The sequence below is a fragment of the Rhea pennata genome, chromosome 2 (assembly GCF_028389875.1).
Source record: "Rhea pennata isolate bPtePen1 chromosome 2, bPtePen1.pri, whole genome shotgun sequence".
Lineage (NCBI taxonomy): Eukaryota > Metazoa > Chordata > Aves > Rheiformes > Rheidae > Rhea > Rhea pennata.
The window spans coordinates 50,094,631-50,109,907 of record NC_084664.1 but is presented as its reverse complement, the minus strand read 5'-3'; the positions used below and the strand labels follow the sequence as shown (position 1 = coordinate 50,109,907).

At 38.0% G+C, this 15,277-nt stretch overlaps 1 protein-coding gene across 1 annotated transcript in view; it reads left to right on the top strand.

Moving 5' to 3' along the window:
* The window catches only part of MYRIP (myosin VIIA and Rab interacting protein), a 205,343-nt gene that overhangs the window by 151,145 nt on the left and 38,921 nt on the right, over positions 1-15,277 (top strand). The window contains exons 3-7 of the mRNA XM_062567884.1: positions 1,951-2,087; positions 3,924-4,004; positions 4,713-4,810; positions 5,137-5,217; positions 6,798-6,947. Coding sequence (XP_062423868.1) covers positions 1,951-2,087; positions 3,924-4,004; positions 4,713-4,810; positions 5,137-5,217; positions 6,798-6,947 — 547 coding nt within the window. The remainder of the gene's footprint in view (positions 1-1,950; positions 2,088-3,923; positions 4,005-4,712; positions 4,811-5,136; positions 5,218-6,797; positions 6,948-15,277) is intronic.

Sequence of the window (15,277 nt, the reverse complement as noted above, 5' to 3'; positions counted from 1 at the left end):
CAGTCAGTAAGGACATTTTCCATAAAAAAGGATTTTTGCCTTTTTAGTTGTATTTGTAGAATGGTAGATATTGAGACTAGTCTGCCTCCTGGGGTGTGTACTTAGGCTTAGGATATTACTGTGCAAAAACATAATAAAGAGGCAACATCTCTCCTGTATCTAAATGCTGATAAAGCCTACAGAAGAAAATACCTTTTGTTCCATACATGCTTTTTCTTTTGTCTTCAGTGCTAATGTAACTTTAGGAGTTCACAGCTTGAATATGATGTGCATCATTTATTTTTATTTTTTAATTTCCCAGTGCTGGTATGTGCTATTGGACACTTTCCAGTGGTAACAGAGAAGTAGACTAGGCTATAATGTTCTGGCTTTATATGAAGTGGATATTACTTTTTAGCAGCATACTGAATCCCAAAAAATCCTGAGACTATTTGAAAGCATTAGGTGAAATCTCAGGGACAGAGTATTTGGTTATTATCAACTATCTCCAAAGCCTCAGTGCTGAAAAAACTATGTTGTTAGTCTCTCAAAAGAGATTTTATTGTCACATGATACTTGTTTAAAAATTGTGCATTTTCATTCACATTGTTACATTAAAAGTCCAGAGTCCTGAAGAAAAATCTAAAGATTACAGGAGGGGGGTGGGGGGGTTTTATGCCTATGGCCCCAGATTTGAAAAATGGGTCAACTGAATTTTGTTGAGTCTGAAGGTACTCTCCTGTTAGTAACATCATTTACTTAGAGGTTAATATATTGACACTGGATAGTAACCTTAGCTTTTTGTTTTCTAAAATCTTTGTTGAGAATCAGCTCTCTGCTTAATTATGTGAAAAATTCCACAAGGATTCAGAGCTTAAGATGCCTATTTTAATAATTATTACAGAGGGAGGATTAACTTTGCAGCCTGTACTAAACACTGTCTCACATGAGATGTTTTTGTGTCATATAAAAACATCTTGGTCATTGTACTGTATATATGTCATTAATAAAAAATAAATTACAATATGCAATACGCAGAGGAGCAAATGGGATGAACCAGGGAAAAGAACATCCACAATTAATTCATATTGACTGATTCAGACCTTTTTTTTCCTCCCTGGAAGCTGTTGGATAAGTCAGCTTTAACTTACAGTTGAAGCCCTAGGATCCTCTGAAGTGGCACCTTCTGACGGAAATATGTGGGTAACCAGTAGTGCCTGGTGGATGGGAATCTGGGAAGCGGGTAGGGATTCTCTGCTGGTAGTTACTAAAGTAACAGAGGTGAAGCAAATGCCCTACACCAAGGGGGAAAGAATATAGACCTTCACAGTACCTTGTGGCTTGCTAGAAGTATATGAGGTCTGGGGACACATTCAGTAGGATGAATTACTGATGCAAGTAATGCTCAGTATTAAAAGCAAGGGACCAAACTGCAGGTCTGAGTACTTCCGCATAAAGAAGTTGTCTTCCCGTTATTCATTCTGCTTCCAGGTCTTTGTCTAGACTTTGTCCTAGTCTATTGTCTTCCTAAATAAGAGCAGTGGTAATGTTTTGTGACAAAAATCTTTCCAAAATATATTAATGGGCTAATGGTCCTATATTATCCATAAATCTATGTTGAATTTGTTTTTAAAACTTTCATGTGTTGTTCCAAAGGCTTGTTTATACCTTTCAAATGTTACAGTGTTGGCATTATAACATGAAAGGAAGAGCAACTATTTTGATAGTAGCAAAAATGAAACAAAACCTTGAGTAGTACAAAGTAGATATTTGCTTATTAATTACTTTTCACATTTTGTTCTAGTACACCAGAAATATATAAGGTAAAACCTGTAAAGAAAAGTATTCAGAAATTAATATGTTTATGCTCTGAGGCCTAAATGTTTTGGAGAACTTTTTGAATAGAAGTGTGGTAAACTGTTTGGTTTTGTTGCATAATTACTCCAAAATGTCATTTATTTTCCTCTTTAGGCTTCTAAGGACCCAGTCTCTGGATTGGTACTATAATAATGTGAAGAGCCGCTTTAAATGTTTTGGAAGTGCCAAAGTCCTGAAGAACTTGTACAGGAAGCACAGACAGGAAAGCGGAGCTTGTCCTGAAATAATAGGTAAGTTTTGATGCCTTACTAGCTTGTCCACTTTAACCCACAAGAAGAGACAATGAAAATGTTGAGATTATTTCACAAGATCTATTTTTACGTTATATTTTTTTAAAAAATACCATAGTGGAGAGAAAAAAGAGGTGAAGTGCCTAGAGAGCTGTTTTAACAGTTCAGAGTTTTTAATCTTAATTATGTCACTGATACGGCAGAACTGCGATCTTCAATTCATAAAGTCAATTGCAGTTTTTATTGCCTCCCAAAATTCATCACCGTTCTGAGTAGTTAATGAATAAGAAAAGAATTTTGCATTAAACATTTGCCTCCAAGCAAAGCATTTCCATGGCATTTGAAAGAAAATTTGGTTAATGTGGGATACATTATGTAGGTCTGAATTGATCAAAACTTAGATTGTCCTCTTTTAGGGTTTTCCTTGCTTAAGGATCCCCAAACTGGCCACTTCCTGTTTCTGTGCTGATGTTTGTAAATGGTTAACAGATACTGATATAATATCTATGGCAGTTTTTTAAATAAAGAAACACAATTCTTTCTTAACTATATGTTATGATGCACCACCCATAAGAATAGTAATGGGTGAAACAAAAGAAGTTAAAAGTAGTAGTATTTTTTGTCATGTTGGTAACTTAGATTACTCAAAGTGCAGTAAGCTTAATCTTTGAGCATGAGATTTTATTGGCTTTATTGGACTAGATTCTCTCCTAAGAAAATTCCTTTGAAATCTGTACAGAGAGTATAATTTTTCTGTAGTCTTTAGCTTGTCTTTTTCTGAAATTACCTAGGATGATAAACAAACTGTGTAGTCCTGGATGAAAATTTTAAGTGTTTCTTTTGAATATTGGCCTAAAAGCTTGCCGGTAAGAGGTGGCCTCTGCATTACATTCTGGTTTGTTAGTCTTTTTGCTTTCTCTGTGTCAAATTAATATTTCTAGAGAAGATTCCTTAAGAGTTGAAAACAACTACATGTAAAGGCATGAATGCTAATTTCAGGGAAGGAAACAAACTGTGTAGTCCTGGATGAAAATTTTAAGTGTTTCTTTTGAATATTGGCCTAAAAGCTTGCCGGTAAGAGGTGGCCTCTGCATTACATTCTGGTTTGTTAGTCTTTTTGCTTTCTCTGTGTCAAATTAATATTTCTAGAGAAGATTCCTTAAGAGTTGAAAACAACTACATGTAAAGGCATGAATGCTAATTTCAGTGAAGGCAGAAGTATGACAATATAATTAAAACTAAGAGGATGGATCCTACAGAAATTTACTGTTATGTATTATCTTTACTTAAGTCATAGTTGTACTGAGTTTGTAACTGTAAATGATGCAGTGACAAGTTGGAGTAGCATATGCACTATCTGTGATACTTTTCTAAGAAAGGTCTATGAATCTAAATTTCACTGCTGACTTTCTACCTTCTGTGTAACTGTTGGATAAACCTCATATACATGTCTGGATTTTGACTTACTTATAAAACATTGCCTTTTAAAATATACAGTCTATTTCAACCCAAATGTCATATTAAAAGCAAATTCCCTATATTTAATGCTCACCATGTACATTTCATATTTTAGTAGCTTTTCCCTCTCTCTCTCTTTTGCTGTACAAATATTTTTTTCCATCCAAAATGAATACGTGATCTTTTGTATAAAGGCAATCATATTTTGTACAAAAGCTGCTGCAGTCATGTTTTATAGCAAAGCTAGTAAGAATTTTCCAGTTATCCCTTTTTTTGTGTACTACCATCATATCTTGAGAGAATATTCTAATCTAATAATATCTCTGCTGTTAACAGGTACTTCTTATACTAATGTGCTGTACTGTCTTTTTTGAGCAGAAGGAGATTTTTTTGAAGGAAGCTTAGAAAATGAAGGAAGCATTTGTGGCAGTGACTCTACATTCTACAGACAAACAGAAGGTACTCTGCTAAAAACTCATTTCATTAAAACCCAGTTCCTAAGGTTTGAATCATTGGACAAATAGCCTAGATAAGACTGATAAGTCTTGTTCACAGACCCAACAATCTTTTAGTAAAATACAAGAAAGTCCTTTGTGTTTACATATACCAGGCTGGGATTCTTGCTTCAGTATTCCAGCTAGTACTCATTTATTTTACTATCTGTTTAGTGTTGGTTTCTTCTTTCCTGCTTCCTTTCTTATGCTCATAAATGTATTTGCTTTCATTCTTTTTCTTAGACCCTATTGGTGTTTATAGGAAGCTTAAAAATTTTCCTTTTACGATTGTCTCTTGTTTTGCTGGGTTCTAAAATAGGCAACATAGAAATACCGTATTTTATTCTATAATATTTAAATTTAAAATGTTTATGTCAGAAGTGTTACTCATCTTTTTCAAATGGAGATAAAACAAAAATTGAGACAAATTATCCCCTCTCTGTTAAGATGTTTATATTATTTTGCATAATTATGGATTGAGGAACTAAATTTTGTCATGAACAACCTGGATCTGGGTCTGGGATGAGTCTCTGCAGCAGCCTATACCAACATCTTATGAACTAACTACTCAGATCTGAAAGTATGTTCAGAATATGGATCTGAATATTGAAGCTTATGTTGCAAAGTTTAAGTATATAATGAACACTGTAATTTCATCTTATCCTTCACCCAGGACACAGCATGATGGATACCCTCGCTGTGGCCTTACGTGTTGCAGAGGAAGCAGTGGAAGAAGCTATTTCTAAGGCAGAGACCTACAGTGACAGTCTGGTAACATTTTCTAAAACTTTTTGTTAATTTATATAGAACAACTCTATTTCTTCTAATTTGAGTAGTGGCAGAAAGACAAGTAAATACAAAAGAAAACAAATTGTGATTATCTTCATGTATCATCTAAAAGTCATTTTATCAAGTGTGTTGTGGGTTGTGCATTCAAGATGCATGTTGCATTTCAGAAAGTGGCATGCAATGTAAGTATCTGTAATTTCGTCCTATATTGCTAATATAACACATTACCAATTACTTATCTATACCGTTCTTGTGGAAAGGATGTTTTAATGTGATTTTAGCATCTATAGATGTCAATTTTCACACAGGACAAGCAGAACGAGGCTTGTTATTTGCAAGAACACAAGGAGGACCTCATAGAAGAGCTAGCCACAACCATCGTACAGAAGGTATGCTCAACATTTTTTCCATGGCTTATTTTAATTAACAAAACACAGTCCTATAGTGTGGTGAACTTTGACTCTGTTAGCTAACAGGTAAAAGAATGACACCATGGTAGAAAGTACAAAGTAAATGATAGACTACAACTTTAACTATCACTGTCTGTGTCTAATCTGCTACATCTGACAGAGAGATCAGCCTATAAATAACCTTAATCCAGTGTCTAAACTGATAACCTCTGTCCTCAGAGCTGAGATGCCACTCCCTCAGGTCCACTTACTGGGAAGAGGAGACTCCCGCTTGCTAGAAGTTCATGTCTATACTTTTCTCCACAAGCACAAAAGGTTTCTAGTGCAAAGTGGCATGGTTCTTGAGCATACCAACTCTACTGACCCTAGCATCTACAATAAATACAAATAAAACATTGATGATCAAAATATTATTCTGATAGTGATGCTGTGAGAGAGAGACAAAAGATCCCAAAACTCTGTATGTGTCTGATTTATGTGGCCTGTTCTGGAAAGTTCCTTCTTCTCTCTGCAAAGCTGGCAGTTGGCACTGATGCGGTACAGAAATGGAGGGCAGGTGGGAATGAAAACCCCTTGAGTTTGTCTAGACAGTCCGGAGCAAGGTAAGACAAGAGCAGGAACAGAATGCTGCTGAGCCCTAGTGATCACTAAGGTGATCACTCTACTTGGTCTGTCTCCATCCATGTGAATTAAGCTAATTGCCACATCTATTCTGACATATTTAACAATGTGTGGACATCACACCAGGAAAAGAACGTTACTTACAAGATATCAAGAAACACTAGGAGAGTAGCAGCTCAATGGGATATAATCTCCCTTCTTTTTAACAAGGATGTTGGAAGATTAATCCCTCTTATGAGGTGTTTGATAGTCCAGAGCCCATCTCAGCTGAGCTTCAATTTCTACCACTTTTGTCAAAAGCTGTCTAACAAAGAGATCTTTTATGACATAGAATAATATTCTGTAGCTATTTTAAGTTGAACAAGAAAAGTTGTGAAAAATGATATGTGGCAAGAAACAATCTGTTAATATAGATATATAATATCGAGAGATAAGCAGTCTATACGATCTTCTCTCTCTTAAGACAGTGTAGATTTTCAAAGACAAAAATAGATGCCTAGATGCTTAAGACCTCTTTGTTTTCAATAGGAATGCATCTAGATGCCATGGGAGTCTTTGAATTCCCTTCATATCTAGTATTCTGTGTTTCTTTGCAAACATACTTATCTGAGAAAATTCTTACACTTGGATACAGCTAATGTTTAAAGTGTTATTGGTAGGAGCAGGTTTCCACATTTATTTAATTCAGCTGTGATGTTCCTACAGGCGTTTATTATGATTTATTGTATCAATGCTTATGCGTTTGCAAGCAGTGTGACTTCAGATGAGAAGAAATGCCTGCAGGTTGCCGGAATCATCCTTGCATGAACTGGAGCAGAAGCAAAGAGAAACTCAAATATTCTTCCCAGGCAGTTTGTCTTGAGACAGAGTTAATATAGTTTGCTCCATATGGCTCAGACAGTATTTTCCAAGTATCATTTTTTCCCTCAATCTTACAGATTATAAAGAAGCAGAAAAGCAAAGCTGAGCAGACTGAAGCTGATATTGAATGGCCACCATCCAGGAGCAGTGGCCTGGCATCTGTTGCTGTCTCCGATCAGAGTATGCTAACTTTTCCAGGGAGTCGCAGGGGATCCTACACATTATGGGTGAGTGACTAAGCGCAACTATTGATGTTTTCTGCTGCACAGAACTAGAAAATTGGAATCCTGTATGAGTATACTTCCTGAAATGGTGCGTACAGACTTGCAGGAAACTGGTATTAAACCTGTATGTGGACAGGCATGTCATTCAGTTGCTCTTCCCATAGCAAATCATTGGCTTTGGAAGTACATCACAGACACTGTATTGTACTGATGATTGTGACGGACACTAAATTCTTACTAATCAGGCTACCAGCAGTTTTGCTGCTTAATTTGAATGCTAACAGGACTCGTTGCATCAGCGTCTATTCCTTAAAATAATTTTTATGCTCGGTTAGCTTTTATCTGGATTTTTGCTGAATGTTATTTCCTTTTTTGTATAGTGTTAGATTTCTCTAATGTGTTTATTTTGTTCCTTAGCCATCTTAAAGAAAACAGTCACCACTAACAAAAAAAATAAACACAACTGTAGAGCACCACTTACATCTTGTATTATACTGAAGAGTATTTCCTCCTTCTTTCACTTTATCTCAGCACAATGCCTTTAGCTCCTGCCATAAAGCTGAAGAAAATCTGACAAGCTGCATTAGTAACGTTTTAGGAAGAGTGGCAAGGGAAAAGAAGTGAGAATAAGCTATAGGCTTGGATAGGCTATTTCACAGTCAGAGAGTGAAGACAGTGACAGATGAGTCCCAGTGAATTTTGCTACAGTGGTTTAAGCTGCTGCTCCAAATTGTCCTGCTTCTGTGCCAGTGCCCCCCTCCCTCCCACAGAGCAGAGCCTTTAGAATTGAATGTATGCTGTGCCTCACTTCCCGGCTTAGTTTACTGGCTTATACTGCTAATGAAAGTAGATTTATCCCAGAATATTAGACTATGGACTGGAATTGCTGAGATGTGGACACACATTCTCCTCCCTCATCTACTTCCAAATGGTGGCAGTAATGCCTTTAAGCTGTTGTTTTTTTCTGAGCGATCACAAGTCAGAGTGAGCATGTTTAAGTATCTTGCTCTATAGCACCTAGGCAACTTGCTTGTAGATCTTAGCAGCTGTGAGAGAGAGAATTAATTTTGTCTCCAATTTAACTGAATTTTTATTCTGGATTTTTAAGGTCAGGACCTAGGGGAACACACAGTTCAAATCCTCAGTTGTTACCTCAAAAGCCTATCGTTCTTCTGATCTGGAGAATTAAACTTGAACCCAACACATTTTGAAATTCTGTTCTGAAATGATTCTCTGCTGCTTTGAGAAGTAGTAGACTTTATGGAAAATAGTGAACCAGGAGCAGACTTTATGCAAAATACTAGACTAGGAAAAATGTCATGCACAGGTTGGAACAGGCACAGTGAACATCAAATCTTCAACAGCCATCAGTCAGCACTGGAGATCCAGATGTGTTCACTACTTTGTAAGAACTTTCCACTCTATTTGAGTTCTTTTGCCACATTCATCAGCACTGGATCTGATTGTCTTCCTGTGGAGTATTAAGGAACATGAATGAATTCGGTCATGTGCTCTGGATTCTCTCACACTTTCAGTAAATTCAGCTTCTGCAGTGTTGCATTTTGCTTTGCTTGAGTATTTTTATTGTTTGCTTTTGGTGTGTATTTACTTTTGCTTTGTTTTGAATAGAAGAGAATTTTCTTAATACAGCTGGACATCCTTGGAAAGCTAGTTGCCCCAGTAGCTAATGTAGTTCCAGTTATGTTGACCTATTAGCCTAACAGAAATATAGCCATACAAGCTCTAACAAAGTGTTTACTGACAAGCGTACTAAAATGCAATTCATGCAGAGCAAACAGAGCAGTTACTGCCTGCTTGATTCTGAGCAACAGCAGTGAAATGACTTGAAGTCCTTAGCTGAGTTTGCTTTCCTTTCAGCTTTGCTTTCGGTCAGCTGTGAATAGTAAGTATGTATCTGTCAGCAGTTTTGGCAGGCTGAATTGCATCAGTTTGTCTTATGTTTATAATTTGAGAAAGTTACCTTTTCTGTAATAAGTATTGCAATGCTTTTATTTTCCAAGACGAAAGCATAAATTCTACAAAAATTGGAATTTTCCATTGGCATGGGCCAGTGGCACTGGGCCTTCCCAGGAAGAGCTCCTTGTTCCCTCCTAGGTGGATTTTGAAATTTTGAGTCCAAGCTTGTAACAGCAAATTTCTGTTGCTCCAGTACAACAAACCTCAAACCCTTGATTTTTGTGTACGCACCTTACTGTTGAGCTGTGCTTGTTGGCTTAATTTCAGCAGAGATCTGCCATAATGATAAAAAAAGCCTCTTTCCTGTTAGTATGTGCCACACCTAACAAGGGCACTCTTGCAGCAGAGTTATGAGGGCAGATGTTCCTAGCGTAACCAAGGTTTTTGTGTACAGAGTACAGGGCAGGGTGTTTTTCCTTTCAAAGTTAGCCCAAGTTGATTGGTACTGAGGTCAGACCTATATACATGGACCCATTTCCCAATTAGGATTATTAGGCAGAAGTTTCTCTGTTTAAGACTTTTTGTTATCTGGCAAACAAATTACTACTTGGCACAAGCAGAGGCAGGACAGATTAAATCGAAGGAAAGAAGAAACATGATTAACAAAAGTAAGGCATGCAGACAAAAGAGAGGTAAAGGGCAGCAAATCTTAAGGCAGTTACGTTTCGTAATGTAAAACTGGAAGTCTGTCTTACAGCACGTATTTCAGTATCTGTTCTGTGTAGAAGATAATACATCAAGTTTAGCAGGCATGATAAAGCTAGTAAGTTTGCATACAGTAACACAGGCCATTAGAAACCTATTTTTATTATTGCATTGCATTTTATTACCGATGTCACTTGTTTACACAGGGGGAGCTTTACTAATCTAAGATATAACTGTGTGATTATTCCTGGTAAGCAGTTTTTCTTCTGATTATGGCTATTTATGTTTAGCTCATTCATACCAGCCAGAAAATTCAGGTGGTCTGTAGAGGCCCTCCACGACCTCTTGGCTCATCCAGAATCACTTTGAAATGATCATTAAGCAAGTTAAGCTACCTCTTTTGCAGTATAAAAGTAAATTGCTGTATGCAGAGAGCTTGAGCTGTGGAAAATGGGGGCAGCATAGTACCGAGAGAGCAACTGCATGAGACCTACTTGATTGGAGCAGATCTATCGATCTCCGTATTAACAAAACGATGAAAAAAAACTATATCTTCCTGAAATGTACTGTTTATTATTTAACTGCAGTGTTATGGGGTGGCCTTAGCTATAGAGATTGTCTTTTTATGTTTTTTAGGTTTGTTCAAGATCCCTTGCCCATGCTAAAAATGCTGATACAAAGCTGAATATTCTATTTCCTCATCTCAAAAAAAGGATGGATGGTGCCATCTATTTCTCATTAACGATATGCAAAGGAGGTACGATGATGTTAGGAAAGGAGGAGCTTAGAGCAATGGATGGATGATTCTGTCCTCTCTCAATTCATTTCCATCCTGTACGTCACTGCCACTGAGAGCAAACGACCAGTTGGCACATCGTATCCCATTTAAACACTGATGGAATACAGGCTTCCTGGTGTGCTTTAAGTGCTGTATTAGTAGTCTTTATTTTACAGCTAAAAGATTGCATATATAAACAGAAGCTCATCCATAATTTATAGTATTTAAAACAGCTAGGGATATAGGGAAAAGGAGGATTTCATTAAATCCACATTATGATGCATCTCAAGGGGAAGAGAGATTTCCTAGTTAAACTAATAGTGAGGTCCATAGTGTTCAGAGGGTTATTTTTTTTCCTTTTGTTTGATTTGTTTTAAAGAGAAAGTTACACAAGCCAGAGGTCCAACACTGCTTTGGAAATCACTGCAAGGTGCAGGTGCTCTCTACTAGGTTGTCCCAAACAAATATTTAAAGAGAACCTTTTTGAGGAGGAATCTCATTTAGCAGTTGTATGACACAGTGGGAAAACTGCTTCAAATGAGGGAGACAGTGTGGGAAGGGCATGCCAGCTGACCTTGCTCTCACTTGCCAACAACTCTAAGTCAGAAACATTGTATTTATGTCTAATTACTAAATATCTCATGTCACATGGAAGATGGAAGTTTTATCTTTTAGCTTTAACATATGAGCTGGAACCAGAATATTGCACAGTGGTACTAGAATGTATTCCTAGTTCCAGTGAGGCAGGTGTACATTTGCCAGGAAGCTCATCAGAGGGATTCTGGTGGGTTAGTCGCTATCTTGTTTTCTTCCAGAAAAAGCCAACAGCAGCACCTTCTCTGCACAGCCTAGCACAGAATGGGAAAGAACAGTAAACTCTGAGAGAGAAAAACTCTTGGTACTTTAGAATGTAATAGGTCTTTTTTCACATTTATAGAGAGAAAATCTTCCTTCCTTTAGGTACTTTTTAGGTTATACATCTTGCTGTAACCTACTGACTTTGCAGGAGCAAAATTCCCTGCATGTCTTGGAATTGTTTAGGATATTTATAAAGAAGTCTTTCCTGTTCCCTTCCCTTTTGGTTCCTGGATTTGAGCCTGTCATTACCAGCAAATGCAGCCAAAGATGGCAAAGCCTTGCAGGCTGGAATATTCAGCATTTCTGCTGCCAGTATCACAGAGTCATCTTAAAGTCTGAACTAAGAGCCTTACCATCTAGCTACCAGCATCCAGTAGATTTTTCACTGTGTGTGTTAGACTTGGTGTGATCGTGATGTGCAGTTGACCTGCGCATCAGTGGAAGACTTTTATAGAATAAAATAGAATAGACTGTTTTTTAATAGAATTTTTATACAGCATAAAGTTCCATTTCCTTGGAGAGGTGATGTGGTGTAGATAATACAGTAATATTTTCATCACAGGCTCTCAATATCTTCAGATTAAAGGTGTTATGCGACTGGAAACTATCTGCACTGTTCTTTTTTGTTTTTTAAAGAGATGTAATAGAAAATTCAAAGTTCAGGAAGAGGGAAAAAGGAAGGGCCACAATCAAACTAATAAAAGATACCTGCAAAGACACTATTTAGCTACTACATTGTTACATCTTCTCTTTTTTTCTATCAAAGTATATAATAATTGATTTACCATCAACTTCTATGGACTTGTTCACATACATCTATGACATCTAACTAGGCTATTTTGTGCTTCTGCCACTTTCCTAACTTGGTCCCTTTCAACCTCAACCATTCTGTGATTTTCTAAGTAGAATAAAATGGTGCTTACACTCATCCTTTGGAGCCAATATTTAAATCCTTCTCATTTACTAGATTAAAAATTCCTTATATAAAATGCAGTAGCATTTTCATGCATGCAGCCTGCTTATTAGTTAAGGAAAAAAAAAGTCCATCAACTCTTTGGGTTATATTGGTATGTGGTGATATGCAGAGCTACTTGCATGCTCAGTTTCAGTGTGTTTCCTGGAGAAAAATTTCCAGTCTCTCTCGCTTGCAACAGCGTTCTAGATCCTCAAGATGGACTCACCCACTCGAAACCAAAACAAATCCACACCCACATGTGGCTCTACATATGATTGCACATCTGTGTAATTCATACTGCTGATAGACTCCCTCCTGATTAACTGAGCATTACCTGGGAATTTTTGAAGCAACAATTGTTTTTTTAGGGGCCTGAGAGGCAGGTCGAAGACTTGCAAACCCCTCTAAAGTGCAGCCAGGTTGCGTTCATGTCACTAGTGAACAAGCAGCCAGCGTGGGCAGGCCCTGGAAGGAGGCTGCCCTGTGACTTTTGCGGGGGAATGGAGCAATTAATGTTGCTTTCTCCCAGTCTGTTTCTCAAGCATTTACAGACAGCCTGATGCCTGGGTGCACGCTGTTGCTAGAGGTAGCATTTCAGGATGGGATGACATCCTAACCAGATTTGAGTCAGGGGATTAAAGAAGGGAGTTTTCTTTCAATTGAATGTGAAAATCTCCCATTCATCTGCCTGTTCTTGCCCCTTTTCAGGAACCTCAGGGATGCTAACAGATACTTTGCCACATACAGGATTAACTAAGGAACAGATGCTTGAAACCCTTAATATTTCACTCCCACTGCTAACTGTCTGGACTGCATACATTTGAGCAGAGCAAAAAGCATTTCCAGGGGTAAATATACTCTGGCAGAGTGGCACTGTTCTCAAGCTAGTATTGTCTCCTTCCTAATGTGGGAGTTTACTTACCAAAGGATATATTAAATGTTGATGTTTAGAGATTGCTGTTGGCTTAGGTGGGTGGGACCTGCTGGCTCTGTCTGCGTGCTGATTGTATTTATAGAGAGCAGATGAGAAGTGGGTGGGATTCTTTTCGCTGCACCACCAACAGGCATAGCTCTGCAATTTGCAGCTAAGGAGAGGGAAAGGTTAGGGCTGCATCCAAGTCATTTCTGTATGTATTGTCAGTTCTAGGCTGCTTCCTGAATAAACAAGATAGTTTTCAAGGCCTAAGTTAACAGCTGCCCCACAGGTCAGAGCTTCCACAGCACGCTGCTGCCCAGATGCTGAGGTGCCCTCCTTATGCACAGCCTGCTGTGGCAGTCCCAGTGCTTGCAAGGGCTCCTGCAGCGATGACCTTGCAGCTGCCCTGCCTGTGGGGCACCACGGCCTCTCCGTTCCACTTGAAGCTATGAGAGAAGTGAGAGGAAAAGCATGTGCAATCCAGAATAGCCGTTGTAGAGTTCAGTCACTTGCTTCTGGGATATATTTTGAATTACCACTTGGGCTTCTGTTTAGAAGCCAAGAGGAGTTGTCCATTGGTGATACACTAACATTTTTTGAGAAAGAATGTAGAGGAAAATCAGTATGTTATCTCTCTAAAGAATATTTGAACATACATGAAAGATTTGTGCAAGGTCAGTAAATTAATCCACAGTTTATCAATTTAGGATCAACATTCTTAAGTGTCTTTTATAAAACATTGTTCTTGCATTAGCTTTTTTTATTTTATTTTATTTATTCAGTGTTCAGAAGCATGAACTCTCAAATTATGTTACAACATAGACATTGAAGAGATGGAATATTTGTATTCATTAAGTGATAGGAGGCATTGTATGTGATTGCTTTCTATTCACTGCGTCTTTAATCTTCAGAAACCACATTACCTTATTATTTCTTTGCATGCATGTAGAATTGTATAGGAATAGGAGTGTACATGGAAAATCATTCCTTTTAATTCTATCCCAGTATAAGATGAAGAGTGAGTTTTCTCCAGCAAGACAGTTATATTTATACATGAGAAATCGAGAGTAATCATGTGCCTAGAATTTCTTTTTGAACCAGACGTCTTACAACAGATGCCAGTAGGCTGGATTTAGTGGGAAAAGGCTCATCTAAGCAAAATGTTTGGAAATGCTTATCGATACTGTAAATATATTTTGCAGGCTGTGCTGCACTGTACTGCATGCCTCCCAGGAAGGAGTGTGTGTAGGGCATGTGGCTCGACGACCTGCTTGGCTGCAGTGCCATCTGCCGATATAGTGCTTTATTGCAGTGACTAACTCAGTATCTTAGTAGCTGACTGCAAACTTAGAGCACAGCTTTGTACTTCATCACAAATAAAAATATCTGAAATTGCACCTGATTCTCAGCTTTTTAGCTATCTGGGGAATCAGAACTTCTGCTTAGAAAAGGTGCCAGTAACTTTAGCTGTGGGGAAGGGGAAGGATCTTCTTGACCTCTCATATTTTCAAAAGTAAGTACCAAAGCTGCTACCTCCTTTTGAAGATCCTATTTAGGCTGTGGTGGTGTTTGAGTGGTCTGAGCAAATGTGCTGGGTTTGTTCATCTTCCCTGCAGTGCTTGCTGTAAAACGAATGTGTTAATGGACAATTCAGGTAAGCAAATGCAATACTAAATTCTAACATCCTCCAAGATATTTGTCATTGGTTGTGGTTCATGCCAAGCTGAAATTAAGACTGAATAAAATCCAAGATGAAACATCTGAATATCAGCATCTATCAGTGCTTGTAACATCAAAAGAAAAACCACTCAACAAATGACAGATCAAACTGCAGCATCACTGGAAAAATCAAGTTGACTAGCAGGGAATTCTAGTCCTTTTGTCAAGTTTGCATTGATATACTTGACACATGAGATCTTCTTGCTGTCCAAGTTTGTAGGCAATTAATGAAGACAAGGGGCCATGGTTAATCCATTCAATCAGTAGTTGTCCCTTGTTCTGATGCTAGCTGGTCCAAGAGCCTGTAGGTGTAGCTAGGCTGACCTCTATGATCTCTCGGCATCCATACATGGGGGACCTACATGGACCATCAGCCTTCAGTTACACTCTTCAAGCCTGTCTCCCTATGTCTAATATTTTGCTTCCTCAATGAAAAATGGCCCTTGTGGATCTAGAGATGAGCTGTTACCTCTGTGCAGCACTGG